Here is a 17,769-nt window from a genome sequence, read left to right as displayed (position 1 = left end):
TCAAAGCTTGCAATAGAAATAAATTCATTCACAGATGAATGAGTGAATCCAGCAGCTGTGAGAAAGACTGTGGCCCAGCATCCCTGCCCCAGACGGGCTCTGGCTGAGGAGATGGAGTTCTGCAAAGCAGAGGGTTTCCTCTGAGCCATCTCCTCCTGGGAAGGCGTTCTTCCCAGGTTACCTCTTCCTCCTCAGCATTCTTCAGTCTCCTGTGTCTTTCTTGTAAACCTAGTCTAGACTGGGTATGCTTCCTTTCATCTCTCTTTTCTCTCATAGCTCTTAGCACCTTGGTAATCTCTCAGATCTCAGGGTGTGACTATCACCTGCTGAGGATGTATGACTTTATCTCCTGCAAGGACATCTACCTGGACAACAGCCCATGTGGCATTTCCATTGCATATCTAATAGGCTCCTCAGATTGAATCTGTCCAGAATTCAGTCCTGATCTTCCTTACTTGCTTTGCTCCTTCTGCAGTCTTTTTCATCTCAGTAAATAACCGGTTCATCTTTTTACTTGCTCAGGTCAAAATTTTAACTCCCCACTTTTTTTTTTCTACGTGAAGTATCTCAGCATATCCCGCTGCTTGCAAAATATATATAGAATCCAGCTACTTCTAACCCCTCTGCTGCTGCCTGTCTGGTGCATTAGACCAGTAGCTCTTACAAAGTCCTCTCGTTTCTCTTTTCTTCTTTACCACCTACAGTCTAATCTCAAAACAGCAGCCAGATGATATGACATTTCTTACTGCAGAGCCACAAGCTGGCCTCTTGTCACTGCTGTGAGGTCTCCTGCTAATCTCTCTTTGACTGTTTCTACACAAAGCCAGTTTGCTCAGGTGGACCGCTTACTAATTTGGGGCAACACCAGAGGCAAGGTCCCTGTAATGCTCTTCTCCAGATACTTGCATGGCTCATATTCTGCTACTTTTTAAGTCTTTGGTTAAATGCCGTATCTCTAGCGAAATCTCATTGATCCCCTCTCTCACCACCTGCTTTAAAGTTGAACCACCCCTCCTCCTCTTGTTTCCCTCATTTGTTTCTCTGTAGCACTTAAACAACTACCAGAAAAAATTGTGCACATTTGTTTATTCTCTCTTCCGTATCCCCATACTGGGATGTGAGTTCCCCAAGAGGAAAGAATATTATTGGTTTTATTCCTTTTCATATCTCAGTATCAGAATAATGAATTTCAGACACATAAAACACACTTCATAAACATTTATTGCATGAATAAATGAATTCTCAGGCTATCTCAAACTTGGATTTTCTTTGTTCTGTGTTACTATTATTCTTCACTTAACCATTCATTATAAATATTAATTTATTACAGAATGAAACTTTGCTATCTGTTACCCAAAGTCAAGTCAACTCTGAAGATTCCTGCAGATAAGCATCTACTTCAGCAGCTAGAAATGTGTGTGCGAAAACTGCTGTGCCAGGAAAAAGACAAAGATGTCCTGGCTATTGTGAAGAGAGTGAGTGTTCCTTTTGCCACAGTCTTTGTTTCTTGCATTCACATAGTATTAAGCGTAGTTTTACTACTTTAGCTTGACAGGAGAGCAGTATGTTATGATATTTATATCCTTGCTAAAGTAGTAAATGATTTGGTTGGTGTGTGCTACACAACAGGATATGAAAGTTCCTTCTGAAGGGCTGTGAGATATTGTGCTTTTATTTATAGTGTATAAGCTCCAGAGGAGCTTATAGATTTTTCTTATAAGTGATTATATTCCAGTAAAATTTGGTAAAATTAAGAAAGTCACATCTTATAGAAACAGACTTGGAAGGGCCTCCAGATTACTTCAGTGGATAGCTTGACTTTACAAAAGTCCTTGATCTGGAAATTCTGCATCTGCTGCAGATGGTGTTAGTAAGTGGCAGAGCCAAGACTTGAACCAAGGGCTGGTATTGACCCCTCAACCATATTTCTTTTAAAATAGTGTGACATTTATTATTTTTGTTTTGTGTTGTTTTGTTTCAGTATGAGGTCTTATTATATGGATTGTTTGGGAATATTGGAAAACTAAAACAATTAGTATTTGGGTTAGTAGGCTCAAACCTTAAAATACTTTGTAGTTTTCAAAACCTTTTTGCTGAATATATAACTGGAAACTCTTGAAATGAGAGTTATGACTTTTATCTGTTATAAGATCAAACTGAATTAGAGTAGTTACTTTTATGAAGCTGAATGTGACCGTTAGAACAGTTTTTGTGCATTTATTTTTTGTGTGAGAAATTAATTTGTTAATGTTTTAAATAGATTAGCATCATTGATAAGAAAAAAAGAAAATCCTGTGATTTTTCCCCACTTTTATTCTAAAGATTGTTGCCAGGTGTCATAAGGAACTTTTTAATAAAGTGATTTGATAACTCAGTTATTAATTAGTAGAATAATTTACTGAAATGTGAATTCCTCTTTCTTCAATAGAAATAACCAGAAAACACCCGAAGTTAGACATGCAGCTAGATTTAAACACACACATGCATGCACATTTGGTTCTGCCAGACACGTCTGTCTTTACTATTTAAGTATAATTATTTTAACTTGTCAAAATAATAAACGTGAGAGAGTTACTTTTCCAAAAGAAGTTATTAATTCAAGAGATATTATAAGGTGGGGTGGATCTCCTAAAAATCAAAGGGAGATCAGTAGAAGAAAGAGACTATGATAGGAAGCAGGGAGGGAGGGAGGAAGGGAGGGAGGAAATGCTGGGGAGTGATATTGGCCATATTATATTGCTATATTGTATGCATGAATGAATATGTAACAACAGATCCTATCAATATGTACAAAATATTTTGAACCTGGAAATAAAAAGAGATGTTATAAGCTATCTCCAAAAGTAGGTACAATAATAATGTAATTAAATTAGTAGATTGTTAATCCATAATGGATTATTCTGGAGTGTAGCTTTTATTTTAAGCATATTTTTCATAATGAGGTTAATCTGTCTCATGAAATTCTGGAGTTAACACTGATCAAACTGAGGTATTATTAATTTGGGAAACTGAGGGAGCTGCACCAAGCTTGGGGATAAAAATGGTTTTAGCTTACTGTAACTAGGTTTTTAATATGGAAAGTAATTTTGTCTAAAAAGGGATATTTCATGTCATGAAACATACATTTTTTATAAATTTGATCAAATAGAGTATCAAATAAATCTTATATGTTGACAATAGATAGCTTTAAGTTTATGAATGTATAAATTTACTTTGGTCATTAGGGTTACTTTTGTAGAATAAATTTTAGGAGAATTGTTCTCTGTCAGAAATAGAACCATGGATTAGATTGACCATTATTTGATTAGAATTATGTTTTCAGACTGGTGATTAGAATTATGTTTTCAGATTGGTGTATTCTGAAAGATATCCTGAATTTAAGAAAGAACTTTTCAGAGCAAAGCCTTTTCTATTGGTCAGACTACTGAAATGATAAACAATCTCTGTGGAAAGGACCTAAGGATTTTAATCCAACTGAGAGCTTGCTCCATGTATATTTAGCTAAGAAACTTTTTAATATTTCAAAAACTGTGTTCTATTTCTTAAAGTTCAGAAAAGATTGGCACTGGGAGTTAGGAATTAATTAAATTGAATTTAGTGTTTAAAGCCTCTAGACTTTCCCCTCTTAATGTTAAACACTTCAGAAAGTTAAAGTGGATCCTGGCGCTAATACACAGAGGTTGATTGAAACTGTAGAACTGGGTAGAACTACGGAGTTTTCTCTTCAGCTCTCCTGCAGTGTGGTAGTCTTCCCATTGAACCTCCTGGGAAAGGAGTCTCTGAGAAATGGTTGATTGCTTGAGTTTAGTTACTGTTGAATAATTCTAAAAACTTCCTTTCCAGACTGTACTAGAGTTGGACAGAATGGAAATGTCTATGGATGCTGTAAGTGAACTCTCTTTACCTTATATAGAAAGAAAGGTTTAAACACAGGCGCAAAGTCACCATGAATGTTGGCCATGTTGTTACAGTTTCAGAAAAAGTTTTATGAAAAAGATTTGTTGGATCAAGAGAAGGAAAGAGAAGAACTACTTCTTTTGGAAATGGTATGCTTTTTTGTTTTTAACACACATACACACGTGCTCTTTTTTGATAAGTGTTAACTGTGCTTTCTTATTAAACTTAAAAATAATTTCTTTTATCATATTACTTCTTTTCTTCCTAGTGTCTTAAGAAGGGTCTTGGTTTTCTGAAATCTATTCTTTCATGAACTGGAAAAAAAAAAACTACATTTGAGAGCCTTAAAAAAAAAAAACTATTATATGGCAGTAAAACTGACATAAAATTAACTGCGTATATTTTAAATACATAATTTGATGAGTTTTAACATGTGGACCTAACCTTGACCCCATTACCACCATCAAAGTACCAAGCATTTTCATTCTCCCATGTTTTCAGATGCCTCTTGGTAATTCGAATCGTCTCTTCCAGTCCCTAGAATCCACTGATCTAGTTTCTGTCACTATATTTCTAGAATTTATATAAACTGAATCATTTGTCATTTTTCTTTCTATCAGTGTAATGATTTTTCAGATTCATCCATATTATATGTATCAATTAGTCATTCCTCTTTATTTTGGGGTAGTATTCTATATTATGCATATGCTTGTCTATTTACATTTTAACAGATATTTGGGTTACTTCTAGTTTGGGGATATTACAATAAAGCTTCTGTAGCTGTACTAGTGGGTATGTAATGGTATCTCATTATGGTTTTAAATTGTATATACCTGGTGCCTAAAGATTTCGAGCATCTATCCTTTTTATTTATTGGCCTCTTGATGAAATTTGATTTCAAAATTTAAAGTGGATGGTTTCTTATTATTATTGAGATGTCAGAGTTCTTTGTGCATTATAAATACAACTCGTTAGTTACATATTATATATATTATAAATATTTTCTTGGAGTCTGTGGTTTATCTTTTCATTTACTTAACAGTATGTTCTTTTGAAGAACATAAATTTTTAATTTTTATAAAGTCCAATTTATCAGTTTTTTCCTCTTTTATTCTGTTAATATATTGAATTACACTGATTTTTCAAATAGCGAACAATTTTGTGTTGGGGGCAAAACCTACTTGGCGATGACATGTATCCTTTCCTTTCTCTATTTTGTCTAATGTTTTTATTAAGGAATTTTACATCTGTATTAATGGATTTCCTAGTGAAATAGGTTTATAATTTTATTTTTTATAACTTTTTGGGTTATATTTGGTGTTAGAATTATTCTAGCCTTATAAAACAAGATGGGTAGTATTCCTGCCTCCTCTATTTTCTGAAAAATTCTGTAGAGACCATTTTCTTTCCTCTCAACCTTTTTAAAGAAGAATATTATTTTGCCATTTACCAATTAGAAATTGAAATAGCTAAATGGAGATTGTTCTTTTTGTTTTGAAAAAAAAGGGAAGAAATTGAAATAGCCAATAGTAATATGTTTTGCTTATGAGCATCAGTAAATACCTTCTAGAAAATAAAGGCTCATTATAACAGTGATGCAAAACTCAGGGTTTTTTTTTTTTTTTTTTTTTTTTTAAATCTGGGTAAACCCAAAACTGTAGATTTGTAAAAGAGCACAAATTTGAAAGGACAGCAAATTCTTTAGACACCAATATGGAAAAACCCCACTTTTTAAAGACAGTTTTCCAAACTAATTGTATTTCAGAAGCTTAATTCTTACCAGAATGACTTCCTAACTCTTGTTTCAGCTTTTCCTTTAACATGGAGATTCTGTTCTCCTAACAGGAGCAATTAGAGAAGGAGAAGCAACAGAATGATGGAAGGCCCCTGAGTGACAAGATCTTTGATAAGAAACGTAAGTTGTTTGTGAAAATCGTTTGCTTGGTGTAGCACAGAGGCTGGGGATACATGAATAAATGGCAGCAGCCAGTGTAAGATTCAGATCCTTCCAGAGGAAAGTTTGGGGCGGGGTTAAAAGCTGTGAGATTGTGAAATTAGTCACTGAATAGCAAAGAAAACATGGAGATATATATAAAATAAGAATATTTGGAAAAGAGTGCTGCTTAACTAGGGTTAGTAATTCCTATTTTCTGTATTTTACATTTGTGGAGATTCATAGGGACTAGAGGAAATTATAAAGCTTAAAACAGAGTTTGTTTTAGGCAGAGACACTAAGACACTGACGCAAAGTCTGCCCAAGAGCATCCCCATCTCTGTTCCTGGACCCTCTTCTAGCACCCCATCAACAAGTAAGAAGTGACTTTTTTATGTCTTTTTTGAAAAATTTACTGCTAAATGAGCTATGTTATCCTGAAACATCTTTTGCCTTTTACTGTTAATCATTTAGTGGTTCTTAGTAGTAGTGTGGGTAAGAGATTCTTCTCCATTCAGATCAAACTAGGAAGATCACTCAGTCCATTTGTGTTTTACTGAAAATGGTGGGCTTGGGGAGGAATTGGGGGAGGGCAACTAGGCTGTACTGAACAATTGCATTTTCCTTTTTTCTGCTTATTACTCTAGGCAAAGAAATCAAGAAATCCAAATTGATTCGAAGCCAGTCTTTTAATAATCAAGCTTTTCATGCAAAATATGGCAACTTAGAGAAAAGTGCTAGGTATGACCTGTTAGCTATTCATTTTTAACTTTTGATTTTATAGTCACATGTATATATTTATGTGAAACATTTACATTATTATAAAACTCAGAATTAATCTTGTGGGTTTTTTTAATAAGACTGTAAAGTATTCTCATTTATAAAGATTATTACACTTAAAATTGGGGCTGTGGATAATTGCTTAGTAGCAGAGCACTTGGCTGTCATGCTCAGGGGCCCTGAGTTCAATCCTTAGTACTGCCACAAAAAAAAAAAAATAAATAAATAAAAGGAAGTGTCCCAATTTGCATAAACATAGGTATCTTGACATTTGAGGAAGAATATTGGCAGGACACTGAGTAAGAACATCATGGAATCCATGTATTTATGAGAGGGTGGCACTATCTCATGAGCCATTTTGGATGGCCCACTTAGCCTCAGTGTAAGTAGGTGTGGACACCCATTTGCTGTTAATGCTATTTTCCTACATATAAAGAAGCCACTGGAATGTTGCTATAGGAAGGTGGTCACAAGAGAGTTCTGTCAATAGGTAAATGTCTGGTTTTATTTTTTTCAGTTGAAGAGACAAAATTACAGTTAAGATTAGGAGAGAAGTAGCACAAATTAAATTGCCATGCTTTAAGCATAGTAATCTTAAGAAAATATAAACATCTTTAAAAGCATTCATGTCTCAAGATAAATAACATGTTACAGAAAAAAACATATTTTTCTTTTATTAAAGATAACATTCCAGAGTTTCAACTGTAGTTTGGGGAAGTAGATCCAACTAGAGTTCCTAGTCAATAGGGCAACGTTAGGATGCATGGAGAGGAGAGATTATGACTAAAGAAAAGTAATTTTCAGGAAAATTTTACCCATCTTACCTGGGTTTCCTGAACATCAAAAGAAAAACTGGTTCTGATGAAATGAAAGTTTAAGGAAATGCCTTTAATTTATAGACTAAGTGTCCTAAGGCATGGAATTTGAAACAAATGAGAAATAAAAGCAGAAAGCATATTTTATAAGTAGTAGAGGAAATAATTTACAAAACAAGATTAATAGCTGAAGTGTAGGGATCCAAGGCTGAGAAGCATATTCCTGTATTTTAACGGAATCATGTTCTTTTCCAGTAAGAGTTCCACAGCAGCATATGCACCCTCTGTCTCAGGGTTAGCAAAGACTGCAGTGCTTTCACTAACTGGTAAGTAGCCATCTAAGCTCTTCAAAAAAGTTCCTAAACTTAATAAAATATTATTTTCTTTCAATGACTTAGCCCTTTATTTCTAGATAGTTTTCCCTAAATTTATTTATTTATTAAATCCCTGAGATATTAAGAAAAATACTTGAAAAAAAATCAAGAAAAATCCCTAGCAATTAAGAAAAATACTTGACTGTAATCTCTTGTTTTTATCATGTCAAGACTCAGAGTTTAATACTTGAAAAAGGTTCGATGGGATAGGATGGCTACACTGTGGTCTCAGGGCCTGCCGAGGCTCAGACCAGAAGCTTTCCAATAATTTGAAGGGAGTTGAAGGCAGTAGGGATTCACTGTCACTCATGTGCAGCTGTTTGTTCCCAGTGTTGACAGGCTTCTGTAAAGGGCAGATCACAAATACTTCAGATTGGTCTCTGTCACAGTTACTCAACTCTGATGTTGTAGTATAAAAATAATCACAGTTGACACCTAATGAATTAGTGTGGCTGTGTTCCAGTAAAACTTAACTTACAAAAACAGGCAGCAGGGAAGATTTACCTGAAGGCTGTGGTTGCTGACCTCTGGCTTATATGCTAGGAAGGTAGAGTTACGTGATGAACACGCTGGAATATTATGCTAAACATTACTGAAGCTGTGTGTATTTTTAACTTTCTGTCTTAGGGATATTGGGTGAAAGTTGTGATACTGATTGGTGATAATTTTTTAGTATAAATAATGCTGATCCTGCTCAAAGCTCTGAAATTTTTATGGGCCTCGTTATATTTCCTTTTTAGTTTCTATTTTGAATATTCTGTCTTCCTCTTACTGTGTTTTTTTATTCTAATGAAGAATATGTATACTCATTGGCTGTTTTATAAACAGTTTTTCATTTTTAGAACAGAAAATCATTCTAAAATTAAATCATTGCCATCCACATATAGTATATAGTGTGGTTCACAAGGTGGACTGTGGCTATCTTAGGAAATCTGAAATACTTTGAAAGTAGACAGTTGTCAAATCAGTTATCATCATATCTTGAAATCAGGGTTGTAAGTAATAAAACTGTTGATTCCTTTTATTTCAGCAAAGCAGTGTCCTTAGGAAGTACTAAGGAACATTTAGTGTTCAAGAATTTATTTACAATACAGAATGCCTTTAGAAATTTTAGATGCAAATGAAAGCCAGTTTAAATGAGCTCAACTTAGAGTTAATGGTACAAATGATTATAGGTGTCTTTAAGGGGTTCTTCAAACATGGATGTTTTGGAGATTTCTTCATTCTGCTGCAAATAGGCATCTTTATCCATAAATTGTAGCAATTTCCCCCAATAAATATCTCTACCACAATCACCAAGAATATTGATGTAGAACTCATTTTTAAAATTATGTGTGTTAATTTCTTTAGTTTTTACTCTATTAGTTCTGAAGTACACTGAGAATCAGAAAGTGGATATGATTTATAGACCCTAAAACTTACCTTCAATGTCTTAAATAAAAGCATGTTCTTTATAAGGGTAAATCTTTTATAAATATTTGAAAAAAATTCTATCTTAAGGACTCATGTATTTTTAAGGGAGCCTATAAGTTGAGTGAGATATCTCATAAGGTTAATGAGCTTATTATCTATCAATATGTATTACTTAATGAAATACATATTGAAGAAAAAGTGTATAATCACACATCTTAGCAGTAAAGAGAAAATGGAAGCAAGTGTCTTTTAACAAGTATATGAGATGTTCACAGAGAGAATTGTAGTTAGTTGCGGGACTCAGAGTGGGCTTCCTGATGAGTATGTCAGTTGAGATAACCCTTAAAGTGTGCTAAGATTTTCAAAACAGAGGTGGTTATGGAATAACATCCAGGCATAGTACCAGACATATACAAAGGCTGGTCATTGGCATCTTTTTGTCATTGTTCTAGTTGGTTATACCTGACAGCATAATGCATCTCAACTCATTGTACACAAATGGAGCATAACTTCTTATTTCTCTGGCTGTACGTGATGCAGAGTCACACCATTCATGCAATAATACATGTACACAATGTCTGTCTCATTTCATCATCCTTCCCACCCTCCATACTTCTTCCCCTCCCCTCTCCTCCCTTCACTCCCCTCTGCCCAATCCAAAGTTCCTCCATTCTTCCCTAGCCCCCGCCCCCCCCCCCCCCGTTATGGATCAGCATCCACATATCAGAGAAAACATTTGACCTTTGTCTTTTTTGGATTGGCTTATTTTGCTTAGCATGATATTCTCCAACTCCATCCATTTACATGCAAATGCCATAATTTCCTTTCTTTAAGACCAAGTAATATTTCACTGTATATATATATATACCACCCTTTCTTTATCCATTCATCTATTGAAGGGCATTTAGGTTGGTTCCATAGTTTAGCTATTGTGAATTGAACTGCTGTAAACATTGGCTGTGCCAGTGTAGTATGCTGATTTTAAGTCCTTTGGGTATAAACCAAGGAGTGGGATAGCTGAGTCAAATTGTGGTTCCATTCCAAGTTTTCTAAGGAATCTCCATACTGCTTTCCAGAGTGGTTGCATCAATTTGCAGTCCTACCAGCAATATATGAGTGAACCTTTCCCCCCACATCCTTGGGTTGTTGACATCTTCAGGAAGCAGCTGCCAGCCAGTTTGGCTAGAAGGTGGAGTGTGTGTGAAGGAGTGTTGTAAGATAGAACTAAAAGGAAAAGTTGAAATCCAAATTTGGAAGGTTGGCTTGGATACTTTTTACTTAATGTGAACTCACCATTAATTGTGTGGTGACTTCTCCTTTCATTAGTTGCAACATTCTGCTCAAGATTATGTGGACACAGCAGACTGTGGGAGAAAAAAAAAAAAAGAATGCTAGTGAAGATTCAGGAAAACAGATCGTAATATCTATTGTTAGTGGGTGTCAAAATCAATAAAACTCCTTTGAAAAGCAGTTTTGATGAAATTTATCAGGAATCAAAATTTATTAAGAATCCTAGTTTTTAAAAATATAATCTGACTAAAAAAAAATCTCATTTCTAGTGATGTCATGAAGCAATAAAGTACATAAAAATGTGGTCAATATGTTATTATATGAGTCTTTGATAAGATGTGATGCAAATGACACTTCACTTGTCATTCTCCTCTAAAACCATAAACCCTAGTTTAATCTTAAGAAAAAAACATCAGGCAAATACTAATAGAGGGGCATCACAGTACTTCTCAAAACTGACAAGGTCAGTGTTAACTTTTCGACAGAATACCCGAGAAAACAACTTAAAAGGAGGAAAGAAGCTGGTTACATTGGTGTGTGCCTGTAATCTCAGTAACTTGGGAGGATGAGGTAGGAAGATCACAAGTTTGAGGCCAGCCTTAGCAACTTTAGAGAGACCTTGTCTCAAAAACAAAAATAAAAAAGGACTTGGGGTATAGCTTGGTAATAGTAGCAAACCTCTGGGTTCAATCTCCAGTACTTTCCCTCAACCGAAAGAAAAGGAGAAAAGATTTACCTAAACCCATAGTTTCAGAGGTTTAGTTTGTGGTTGGTTGTCCCCATCACTATGGGCCTGTGGTGGGGTGGTACATAATGGTGGAAAGGTATGGCAGAGCAAAAAGCAAAAACTATTTGCCTTGTGGAAGCTGGTAAGGTGGAGGGCAGGTAGGGGAAATCAATACACTGTGGCCTGTGCTGACATATGTGGTCAGTTGGTTTTCAACAATGGCTCTGAGATAAATCAGCAGTGATGAGTGATTACACAATCTCCCAAAATACACACAAAAAGAAATAGCCAATATGAACACACTTTATCTGCTAAGGAAATTGAATCAATAAATAATAACATTACAAAACAGAAAGCACCAGACCCAGACTGGTTTACAGGTGAACTCTACCAAAGGTTTAAGGAAGAAATTATACCAATTCTCTATTTCATGAATAAAATCAGTGAGAATATATCTTAATGTATACCTTAATACCAAAACCAGACAAAGATGTTAATAAGAAAACTACATAGTTTCAAAGATCCTCAACAAAACATTAGCAAATCAGACCTAACAATTCATTAAGATTATATACCACAACCAAGTGGATGTCATGCTGGGTGTGCAAGATTGACTCAATATTAAATGTTAACCAAAGAAGTCCATCACATAGACAGGGGGAAGAAGAGAAGTCACACATTCTTATCAATACATGCATAGAAGGCATTTGGCAAAATCCATCACTTATTCGTGGTAAAAATTCTCAGTAATAAGAAAAAACCAACAGTTAACATCTACTCAATGGCAAGAAAAACTAGAAGCCTTCCACTAAGACCAGGATAAGACAAGGATTTCTCCTCTTACCTCCCCTTTCATCAACATACTGGAAGTCCTAGAAGAGGAAATAAAAAGTATGCTGATTCGGAGGAAAGAAATAAAACTGTCTTTGTTCACAGATGACATGAGTATTTGTGTAAAACATCTAAAAAAAAAAAAAAACCTGACAAAACCCCCAACTTATAATTATAGCAAGATTTCAGGATACAAGGTTAATAGAAAAAAGCCAATTACTTATATTTCAGCAATGAATAAGTGGGATTTGGTACAATACTATTTATATTAGCACCAAAATAAATGAAACACTTATGATATATGTGACAAAAATATAAAGACATATATGAGGAAGATGACAAAACTCTGATGAAAGAAATCAAACAACTAAAAAATTGATATTCCATGTTCATGGTTAGGGACACTCAGTATTCTTAAAATCATTACTTTTCAACTTGATCTATAGATTCACTACAATCCTAGTCAAAATCCCAGCAAGTGGATACCAACAAACCAATTCTAGAATTTATTTAAAAAAAATTTTTTTGGTACAGAAATTGGACCCAGGGGCTCTTAACCACTGAGCCACATCCCCAGCTCTTGTTTAAAATATACATACATACATATATATATATATATATATATATATATATATATATTTATTTTAAAACATATACATATATATTTTGAGACGATCTCACTGAGAGTTACCAGGGGCTTCACCAAGTTGCTGATACTGGCTTTGAACTTGCAGTTCTCCTGTTTCAGGTTCTCCAATCAATGGGATTACAGGCATGCAACACTGCACCTGGCCTGATTAAAAGTTTTAAATGGGGGAAGATAAAGACTCAGAATAGCCCATACAATGCTGAATAAGAAGAACAAAATTAGAAGTTTGACACCACCTGACTTCAAGACTTATTGTAAAACCACAGCAACCAAGACAGTGTGGTATTTGCAAAAGAAGACATATTAATGGAATCAAATAGGGATCCATAAATAGGTCCACATAAATATAGTCAAGTGATCTTTGACAAGGGAGCAAAGCCAATGCAATGGAGGAAAGATGGTCTTTCCAACAAATGGTGCTAGAATAACTAGAAACCAACATTCAAAAATAAGTATAGATTAATACTCTTCACAAAAATTAAGTTAATTACAGATCTAAATATGAAATGCAAAGTTATGAAGTTCCTAGAAGATAATATAGGAGAAAAATCAAGATGACCTTAGGTATAGTAGTGCTTTTTTTTTGGGGGGGGGCAATAACGTCAAAGGCATGACCTGTGAAAGAAACAATTGATAAGTTAGATTTCCTTAAAATGAAAACTAGTAGGAGAGTGAGGTGATTAGAGACAGAACGGGAGAAGATATTTGCAAAGATATGTCTGGTGAAGTTCTATTATCCAAAATTAACAACAATAACAATAACAACTCTTAAAACTTATCAAAAAGAAAACTAAAAACCTGATTTAAAAGTTGACAAAGACTTGAACAGATACCTCTCCAGAGACGATATGTAGATGACAAGGATATAAAAAGATGTTCAATATCGTGTGTGTTAGCTTTTTGTTACAGTGACCAAAATAACCAGAAAAGAACAACTTAGAGGAGGAAAAGTTTATTTGGGCTCACGGTTTTACAAGTTCAGTCCATGGCTGGCTGACTTCAGGGCTGTGGGTCTGCAGTGAGACAGAAAGATATAGTGAAGGAAAGCTATTCATTGGGTAACAGCCTGGAAGGAGAGAGAGAGGGGGAGGCAGAGGGAGGGAAGGGGCCACAGGAAGATGAACCCCACCAGGGTGCATCTCCAATGATGTATCTCTTCCAGCCACATCCATCTACATACAGTTAACACCCAGTTAGTCCAAATTCAAATGTACTGAGTAGGTTACAGTGCTCGTAATCTAATCATTTTACCTCTGAATATCCCTGCATCAACCCAGGAGCTTTTGGGGGAACACCTCATATCTAAACCATAACATTCAACCTCTGGCCCCTAAAACTCCTGCTTGTAACAGTGCAAAATGCATTTAGTCCATCTCCCAGAGTCCCCATAATATTTTAAAAATACTTTTAGTTGTTAATGGATCTTTATTTTATTCATTTATTTATAGGCGGTGCTGACAATTGAACCCAGTGTCTCACACATGTGAGGCAAGTGCTCTACCACTGAGCCACAACCCCAGCACCCCCATAGTCTTAATAGTTCCAGCATTGCCCAAAAGTCCAAGTCCAAATTCTCCTCTCTAGTCAAGGCAAATTCTTGGCTGTGAGCCCCTTTAAAAAAATCAAAAGCAAATTGCAAATATCAAATATATAATGGTGCAATAAACATTCCTATTCCAAAAATGAGGAATGGGGCATAGAAAGGAAAGGACTTCAACAAGACAAAAACCCCAGCTGGGCAAATAAGCCCTGTAGCTCCGTATCTGGCATCTGGGGCAAATGGCGGTGAGATGTGATATCTTGTCAAGTTTGGTCTTGCCAGTCACAGCCCACATGGCCTCTCTGTTAGCCTGGCTGTCAGTAGCCTGCAAGTTTTCTTGCAGATGTTCCACATTCCTAGCATCTCTTAATCCCTGGGGTCTCCCTTCCAGCTTTGGCTTCACCTTCACACATCACTTTCTCAGAGGCAACTGACAGGAATACTGACCCGGTTACATATTGCCTTCCTTTGAAATCTCAATGGAAGCCTCCATGACCCCTTAACTCCAGTATCCAGCATTATTGCAGAACCAGTACCAAGTGGATTCCACCAAGGTCTGATGCTATCTTGAGCAGTTGGTGGCTCCCCTTGAATCTTGGTTGTAGCAGCTTCTGAGTACCTGGGTGGCTGAGTACAGTGAACTGAATCCTGAGGAAAAAGCTTTCTAGGCATGGCTTGTAAGCAGGGTGCCCCTAGAGTTTCTTCTCAAATGAATTTTTAGTTTTATACTCTTGAGCTTGCAGTGGGGTTGGGCTTGCTAATTCTTGGATGACCTTAAGATATCTTTCTTGTTATCTCTGTAAAAGCATTAACTTCTCTTTAGTGGTGGTTATATCTTCAACAATCACATGTTGGCTCCAATTTTATAGCACTTTTCTGGCCAAACTGCAAGTTTTAAGAATCCTCCTTCTCATCTGCTCCCAATTCTCACTGTAAACCTGGCTAAACCATGTTACCCATGCCACAGATGCTGTGCTGTTTTGTAGTTTTCTCTGTCAGATTAACCACCCTTAAGTTTGGCCTCAGACAAAGTCTTAGAACATGGACAAAATGTAGGTAAGTTCTTTGCCAGAATGTAACATGAGTAGCCTCTAATCCAGTTCCCAATAGAATCCCATTCTCCTCAGAAACCTCATGAGCACAGGCTTTACTGTCTGCATATCGGTCAGGTTTCTCATCTTCTGAGCTCCCATCAGAATTATCCATTAAGCTCCACTTACAACATTTTTAATCTTCTCTAGTATGCATCTCTAAACTTTTCCATGTGCCTCCTGCAAACCTGCTTCAAAGGCTTCTGAACCACATAGTTAGGTTACTTACAGCAATATCTCCACTCCTGGTACCAATTTCTTTGTTAGTCAGGTTTTTGTCATTGTGACCAAAATACTAGACAAGATCAACTTAGAGGAGGAAGAGTTTATTTGGGCTCATGGTTTCAGAGGTTCAGTTCATGGTCAGACAGTTTCATTGCTGTGGGCCTGAGGTGAGACAAGAATATCATGGCAGAAGGGTGTAGTGGAGGAAAACTTTCACTGTATAGCATCCAGGAAGCAGGGCAGGGGGTGGGGTGGAGACTACAGGGAAGATGAACCCTTCCAGGGCATACCTGCTGTGACCCACCTCCTCCAGCCACACTCCACCTGCCTAGTGTTCCACCCAGTTAGTCCATTTAAAGTAGGATGGGCTGATTAGGTTATAGTTCTCCTAATGTGATCATTTATCTCTGAATATTCCTGCATCAACACAGGAGCTTTCAGGGGACACCTCATATTCGAACCCTAACAATACGTCACTAGGTAACTACAAATTAAAGCCACAAGATATCACTGCCCACCTACTAGAATGATCAAGATCCAAATAATATGTTAAATACACTCTACTACTATGTATATCTAAAAAGAACAAGTAAAAAAAATAAAAACATCATTGCCCCCACCAAGAAAAAAAAAATCCAAAACATTGACAAAGCCAAATGTTGAGGATGTGGGTCAGCAGGAATTCTGATTCTTTGCTGATGGGAACCCTTTCATCAATTTGGTTGTTTGTTAAAATACTAGATGTACTTATCAGATGACTCAGCAGTTATCCTCCTTGGTATTTACCTACAGGAGTTGAAAACTTATGTCTGTACAAAAACCTGCACACAGAATTTATAACAGCTGATGATAAGATGTCAATGAAGCTTCCTCAGTTACAACCAACACACAACTCTGGTGGGAGATGTAGAAAATGAAGAGCTGTGTATGAGTGGGTACAGGGTTATGGGAAATCTGTACCTTCCTCTTACTTTTATTGTTAACCTAAAACTTCTCTTAAAAAGTAAATCTATTTTTTAAAATGGTGCCAGAACTATTGGGTATCCACATTAAAAAGATCAAAGCCAAAAAGCAAACAAACAAACAAAAGAAACCCTGCTACCACTAAACAAAACTGAATCTCAGCTTTTATCTCACATTATATACAAAATTAACAGGGCAGAGCCGCCCTTCGCGCTTGCAAGGTAAACAGACCTGTGACAGCCTGGCGGGTCAGGCCCAGTGGCCTGCCAGTGTGGTACACACGTCACCCCAACTCGAGTAGGGGCAGAGCAGATCCTTCTCCCACGCCCGGATCAGGCCCTGCCGGTGTGGTGGTCACGTGACCCCAATTGGAGCGGGGGCGGAGCGGAACCACCACCCGTGCCCGCAGGGTGAGCAGACCAGTGATCAACCTGCAGATCAGGCCCAGGGGTCCGCAGGCATGGTAGGAGGGGCAGGGCAGATCCGCCGCCCGCGCCTTCAAGGTAGGCAGACCTACAACAGACCGGAGGATCAGGCCCAGGAGCCTGCCGGCGTGGTACAAACACCACCCTAATTGGAGTAGTGACAGAGCAGAGTCGCCTCCCTTGCCAGGAACAGACCCAGCGTCCTGCAGGCGGGGTAGTCACGACACCCCAATTGGAGTAGGGGCAGAGCAAAGCCCCCACCCGTGCCCGAAAGGTGGGCAGATCTGCGACCGACCAGCGGGACAGGCCCAGTGGCCTGCTGGTACGACAGACACGTCACCCCATTTGGAGTAGGGGCAGAGTAGAGCTGCCGCCCGCGCCTGCAGGGTAGGCAAACCTGCAACCGACCGGCGGATCAGGCCCGGTGGCCTGCCGGCGTGGTACACTTGTCACCCCAATTGGAGTAGGGGCAGAACAGAGCCGCCACCAGCTCCCAGAACAGGCCCAGTGACCTGCCGGCGTGGTAGCCACGACACCCCAATTGGAATAAGGAGAGAGCAGAGCCGCCGCCCGCACCTGCAGGAAAGATACGCAAGCAGTATGAAAAGACAAGGAAAGAAAGGACCACAAGCAATGCAGGTCAACGCAACTTTAGAAGAGGTAACAGCTGCAGCAGATGGAATGTCAGATAAAGAATTCAGGATATACATGCTTCAGATGATCTGGAGTATCAAGGAAGACATTAAACAGCAAAATCAGACAATGAAAGATCACTTCGACAACGAATTACGCAAACAAATCCAGGAAGCAAAGGAT

The 17,769-nt window shown here is 37.4% G+C and overlaps 1 protein-coding gene across 8 annotated transcripts in view; it reads left to right on the top strand.

Moving 5' to 3' along the window:
• Positions 1-17,769, top strand: part of Ppp4r4 (protein phosphatase 4 regulatory subunit 4) — a 105,999-nt gene that overhangs the window by 78,263 nt on the left and 9,967 nt on the right. For 6 of the 8 annotated variants that reach the window (XM_046440573.2, XM_046440572.2, XM_046440571.2 and 3 more), the window contains 7 exons: positions 1,331-1,475; positions 3,844-3,885; positions 3,972-4,046; positions 5,743-5,812; positions 6,120-6,206; positions 6,478-6,571; positions 7,681-7,751. In XM_046440573.2, the coding sequence (XP_046296529.1) occupies positions 1,331-1,475; positions 3,844-3,885; positions 3,972-4,046; positions 5,743-5,812; positions 6,120-6,206; positions 6,478-6,571; positions 7,681-7,751 (584 nt within the window). Of the gene's footprint in view, positions 1-1,330; positions 1,476-3,843; positions 3,886-3,971; positions 4,047-5,742; positions 5,813-6,119; positions 6,207-6,477; positions 6,572-7,680; positions 7,752-17,769 lie in introns of those variants that run through there. The other 2 variants (XR_006851003.2, XM_046440574.2) reach the window with 2 other exon arrangements.

The sequence above is a fragment of the Marmota monax genome, unplaced genomic scaffold (assembly GCF_021218885.2).
Source record: "Marmota monax isolate L192 unplaced genomic scaffold, Marmota_monax_Labrador192_F-V1.1 WCK01_AAM20220418_F8-fsc00017, whole genome shotgun sequence".
NCBI lineage: Eukaryota > Metazoa > Chordata > Mammalia > Rodentia > Sciuridae > Marmota > Marmota monax.
The sequence above is the reverse complement of the archived record's forward strand: the minus strand, read 5'-3'. Positions and strand labels throughout refer to the sequence as shown.